This window comes from Carcharhinus amblyrhynchos, chromosome 9, assembly GCF_965287045.1.
Source record: "Carcharhinus amblyrhynchos chromosome 9, sCarAmb.v2.hapA, whole genome shotgun sequence".
Taxonomy (NCBI): Eukaryota; Metazoa; Chordata; class Chondrichthyes; order Carcharhiniformes; family Carcharhinidae; genus Carcharhinus; species Carcharhinus amblyrhynchos.
Window position 1 is genome coordinate 108,171,394 of NC_137332.1, and position 6,000 is coordinate 108,177,393.

The window sequence follows — 6,000 nt, forward strand, 5'->3', positions numbered from 1 at the left end:
AAAAAATCTGTAACCCCTACAACTTGCCTGGATTTGCAAAATCTCGCTAACTGTCCTGGCTGGAGATGATTCACACTTCTTAAACCTTGCTTAACCCTCTCTCCACTCACATTGTCTGCATCTGTAAAGACCTGATTACCTGTAAAGACACTCATTCTAACCAGTATCTTGCATTGAGTTTGTGTCTATACATGCCCTGTTTGTGAACTGAACTCTTCACTCACTTGATGAAGGGGCAATGCTTCAAAAGCTTGTGCTACCAAATAAATCGGTTGGACTTTAATCTGGTGTTGTGAAACTACTTACTGTGCCTACCCCAGTCCAACGCCAGCATCTGCACATCATCCCAAATAAGGGGTTAAGGCTGCCCTTTGTCTGGTAAACGAGTATATTTAAGCAGAAAGTGTCCGTTGTCTTTGGGATAGCCGATTTCCCATGTATTCAGTCGTCTGAGCTGTAGCCTGTTTATCTCTGTCTTTTAAGCTGCAGCCTGCTGTTTCAGTGCTTGTCCAATTATCCCAACATATTCTAAGTCACCGTTTTAGGTGGCTTCTTTGGTCACAAGTTCCATCTGGTTTTAGCACCAGATTAAAGTGCATATTTTGATGCTCAAAGTTTTGGATAATTTCTCATCATTTGAAGAATGATTATCAACCTTTGTATTATAGTTAAATTAATTAAGTACAGATTCAATTAATTAAGTACAGATAATATATGTAATGTAAGCTGCGCACTTAATTTGATACTGTTTTGTAAGTATTCCAGGATCTGTTGCATTATTTACTTCACAATCTTCTGTGAAAAAGCAGTGCTTCTTTCCAATCTTTCCTGTCCCTTCCATCAGTGGGAGGGAAATTATTGGAGAGATTCTTCAAGACAGGATTTATTCCCACTTGGAAATAAATGAATGTATTAGTGAGGGGCAACATGGTTTTGTGAAGGAGAGGCCGCGTCTCACGAACTTGATCAAGTTTTTTGAGGAAGTGACAAAGATCATTGAGGGTAGGGTAGTGGATGTTGTCGACATGAACTTCAATAAGGCCTTTGACAAGGTTCCTCATGGTAGACTAGTGAAGTCGTGTGGGATCAGAGATGAGCTGGCAAGGTGGATACAAAGCTGACTCAGTCAAAGAAGTCATGATGTGGAGATGCCGGTGTTGGACTGGGGTAAACACAGTAAGAAGTCTGACAACAGGTTTAAGTCCAACTGATTTACTATCAAATAAATCAGTTGGACTTAAACCTGGTGTTGTCAGACTTCTTACTCAGTCAAAGAAGACAGTGGAAGGGTGTGTTTCTGAATGGAGGGCTGCGACAAGTGGCATTCCTCAGGGATCATTGCTTGGACCTTTTACTGTTTGTAATATATATCAATGATTTAGAGGAAAATGTAACTGGATTGATTAGTAATTTTATGGACGACACACAGGTTGGTGGATTTGTGAATAGTGATGAGGTCCATCAGAGGATACAGCAGGATATAGATCAGTTGGAGACTTGGACGGAGAGATGGCGGATGGAGTTTAATCCAGACAAATGAGGTAAATTTACTGTATGTTTCTTATCTGTATTAGACCTTCCATTTTGGAAGTCTAATACAGATAAGGAATATACAGTAAATGGAGAACCCTAAAGAGTATTGATAGGCCAAGGGATCTGGGTGTACAGGTACACAAGTCACTGAAAGTGGTAATCAAGAAGGCAAATGGCATGCTTGCCTTCATCAGCCGGGGCATTGAGTTTAAAAATTGGTAAGTTTATGTTGCAGCGTTATAGAACCTTTAGTTAGGCTGCACTTGGAATACAGTGTTCAATTCTGGTAGCCACACTACCAGAAGGATGTGGAGACTTTGGAGAGGGTACAGAAAAGATTTACCAGGATGTTGCCTGGTATGGAGGGCATTAGCTATGAGGAGAGGTTGGAGAAACTTGGTTTGTTCTCACTGGAACGATGGAGGTTGAGGGGTGACCTGATAGAATCTACAAGATTATGAGAGGCATGGACAGACTGGATAGACAGAAGCTTTTTCCCATGGTGGAAGAGTCAACTACTAGGGGGCACAGGTTTACTGTGCGAAGGGCAAGGTGTTTAAAGGAGAAAAGAGGTAGATTTTTTAGAGGGTAGTGGGTGCCTGAAACTTGTTGCTGGGAGAGGCTGTGGAAGCGGATATGGTAGTGACTTTTAAGGGACGTCTTGACAAGTACATGAATAGGATGGGAATAGAGGGATATGGTCCCCGGAAAGGTAAGGGGTTTTAGTTCAGTCGAGTAGCGAGTGTGGTGCAGGCTTGGAGGACAGAAAGGCCTGTAATTTTCTTTGTTCTTTGTTCCACACTTGCTCCTTTAAGTGAGCAGACGATGGAGTGCCCTGAAACTGCAACACCGATTCTTTCAGCATCAGATCATCAGAGCTTGGTTCACAAAGTGACATATACAAAAGACTATTGCTTGTTAATCGTCTTCAAATTAATGGACCGAGAATGTTAACATCATTTGAACCCTTACAGTACAGAAGGAGGCCATTTGGACTTTTTAGTCTGACTCTGACAGAGTATCTTACTCGTGCCTGACCTATCCCAGTTACACCATGCACTTGCCCCGCTAATCCACATAACCTACACATTTTTGGACACTAAGGGATCTATATGTATTGATTAAAGCAGTTCTCTCATGGCATTGTCTGATGTAACCTGCTGTCTTACAAAGACAGATCTGCTGCTGAGATTTGTTTTCAGACAGCAAAATCTTGATACCAGATGTATTGGAGATGGTGTAGGCAGTGCAGGTTGGGAATCAAAGAGTTCTTGTGGTTGTGATGTAATCAAGACGTCACTGCTGAATGCTTAGTTACTTTCTATAGCGTGGTCGTGTGTCGTAGTGAGTCTTTCAGTGAACGTGCTGATTAAAACTGTTTATGTACGATCTATTTCAGGTGAAGAATGTGAGCCATTAGAATCGACAAACAAAGTAAAAATTGAAATTATTTGTACAGTGATTGTGGTATTCTTCATTGCACTGCTAATCATGTGTAAGTATTGATGATGCAGTTAGTTTCATTTTAAAACTGTTGTAATGGCTACAAAATGGGAATAAATTGTGATTGACTGAAACTTTTGACTTCACTCACTCCATGACCACATCAGGAGCACGTATTGAAAGTTTTGTACCTTTAGCGGTTAGCTCTTGACTATCCACTAGGTTTTACTGATTGTTAAAAACAGAAGTGGGGGTTAATTTAAGTAACACTAATGTATCCTCTTACTACCTGTCTTCAATAAAAAGAGGTTTTAGGTTTTTTTTTTGCACCTTTTTAAGTGGTGGTTGTAAGTTTTTTTTTTGGGTTTCCAAGTTGTGCGTTTTTAAATTACAAACACTTAAGCTCAAAATTTCTGAACACTGGAGTCCTCAGTTGTGGTTGACCTAACAAGGTACAAATAACTAGTACTTCTGAAGCAAGATTTTATGTATGCATGGAAGACAATATGGAAGTTCCTCTTGTAGCCCTGTCTGGCCTAAAGGAATCTATTTGTTGAATAAATTTTGATTTAATATGTAACCAGTTGTCCACCTTACATTTTCCTTACTGCATTTCCTTCTTTGGGCTCTCTCTTATTCCTGTTTGCTTTTTTGAAAAAAAAGACCTGTGGCTGCAGAATCCATACCATAACGTTTGGAAGGGGCTTAACATTCCTGGGATATTCCTCTCTCCGGCAGGGGCAGCAAAATAAGCAGATCAGTAATATGCAAATAGGTGTTGATGCAAGTTGTTCAACTTTGGTACACTATATGGTAAAATTTGGAAGAAAAATGTTTTAATGGGGGAAGGAAATTGCAGACTGATATTCTAATAGGCAGCACGGTGGCACAGTGGTTAGAACTGCTGCCTCACAGCGCCAGGGACCTGGATTCAATTCCCGGCTTGGGTCACTGTGTCTGTGCACGTTCTCCCTGTGTCTGCATAGGGTTGCTCCGGTTTCCTTCCACCATCTGAAAGGTGTGCTGGTCAGATGCATCAGCCATGCTATATCTCCCTCAGTGTACCTGAACAGGCGCCAGAGTGTGGCGACTAAGGGATTTTCACAGTAACTTCATTGCAGTGTTAAATGTAAGCCTACTTGTGACTAATAAACTTAAAAACTTAATCAATTCAATATGATTCATTATATATTGCCATTAACAGGTTGGATTTACAAAAAAAATCAAACTGGATGTCAGCCATCCTCCTATTCTATTTGAAAACAACACGAAATTTCTGTAAGTACTCTGATCAAATGCAAATGACAAGTTAGATATACATGTGTTGCTCTGAAATTTTCTATAAATGAATGTTCTTGTAAGTGCGACAAACCGAAATTGCTCTTCAAGATTGTAAGACTAGAACTGCTCCACTATCTGCTGTCAAAATGCATCCGTGTCATGGTTTGTTACCAGAGACAGATAGAGTGGAATTTTTTTTGTTAAGCCCCGTTCAATATCTAAAAGTGAAATGAAATAAAACCAATACCCTCCAAGTAGGCAGACAAGAGGATTAAATATCCAACACTAGAAAGCTGAAAATTTATAACAAATTTATCATATTGCAGTAAATGATCTTTTATGAGCCTAAGCTTTAGAAAGTGGGGTAATTCTGAAAGTGCTGTATGTATAGAGATAAAATGCAATAAGTACATATATTGTTGTGTAGTCCATAATAAAGGCATATTGTTAGATGGGGTGATGACATAGTTTACAAAAATATCCTGGCCACTAGCATTTTCTGAAGGGGGAGGGGAACCTTAAACCTAATGTACAAAGAACAATCAAATGTATATCACCAACTGAAACTGCTTTTTATAACTTTTGTATCAAAAAAATTGGGCTTTTTCTGCCATTTGCAGACATTTTAATCCCCTTTCTTTTTTTTTTGTAGGAGTCAAAATCCAGGAGTGCTGGCCTGGGAATATGACTTGCATGAAAAACTGTAATTGTGATTTTTGACTGTGAACATGGCACTGCCAACACTGGCTGGGCCATTTTGTACTTTTGTATGGGTCGTTTTGTACATTTTGCTTTAACTTATAAATTAAACAATACAACTTGTTTGTAGATTCTAACTAAATCTCCCGTATTCCTTTTCCAACTTGAATATTCCAGCTTTTTGGAAACTGGTATGTTACTGGAAATGTTTCCAATCTGCAAGACATGCCGGATCATCGACACATGCCATCATCTCACGTGAGAACACCATCCACCAAGTACACTATACATACTCAGTATATAGTCATACATATGTACAGTGGAAGTGACATTTAAATTAAATGTGTTTTTCCAATAAAGATTGTAACATATTTCTGATACACAGTTTGGAGGAGAGGTTGAGGCCCAGCGAGGCAGCACGGTGGCACAGTGGTTATTTCTTCATTTTTGTGTCATTATCAAAGCCTGCGAGAGAGGGATCAGCGCACAGACCCATTGTTACTGCCCTCACCGCACAGTGAAAGGTCATAATTAACAGGGAAGGAGCTGATTTATCCACACAGAAGCCCCTCCAGCCTGCTCCAACAGTCAGTTTGATTGGATCTGCTCTGTATATCCCATTACCTGGCCACAGCAGGAACCCATCAGGAGTGCTAGCTCTGTGTATATATTACAGTTTGTAAATAAAGAAGCTTGGTGACAGGACTTTCGCCTCTGGAATTATTTCAGTGTTGTGACATGGGCGGCTGTTCTGCATTAGCAACCCCTGCTCCTTCCTCCCCAGCCTGTGTGTGTTCCTGATCTAATTGCAGCTCCAATCCACACTGATCCATCCAGTGATTGGCCCTTCCTCCTGCAAAATTGATTTTTAGAATGCTATGTCAGTCTAGCAGTGTGGGGTGATTACATTGAGATTGCAAGTGTCTGGAATTGGTGGTTGAACAGTTTGTGGAGGGCTTGTTTTCTCTGAATTCTTGTATTCCTGTGTTTCCACTGCTGCAGAGTAGGAACATAGAACACTACAGCACAAACAGGCCCTTCGGC

General features: G+C 40.3%; 1 protein-coding gene across 1 annotated transcript in view; it reads left to right on the forward strand.

The window, feature by feature from the left end:
- The window catches only part of LOC145348170 (cell adhesion molecule CEACAM7-like), a 47,949-nt gene extending 42,295 nt beyond the window's left edge, over positions 1 to 5,654 (forward strand). Inside the window, exons 4-6 of the mRNA XM_080196363.1 lie at positions 2,933 to 3,028; positions 4,181 to 4,254; positions 4,910 to 5,654. Of these exons, the coding sequence (XP_080052489.1) occupies positions 2,933 to 3,028; positions 4,181 to 4,236 (152 nt within the window). The 3' untranslated portion in view covers positions 4,237 to 4,254; positions 4,910 to 5,654. The remainder of the gene's footprint in view (positions 1 to 2,932; positions 3,029 to 4,180; positions 4,255 to 4,909) is intronic.
- The last annotated feature ends 346 nt before the right edge of the window (positions 5,655 to 6,000 follow it).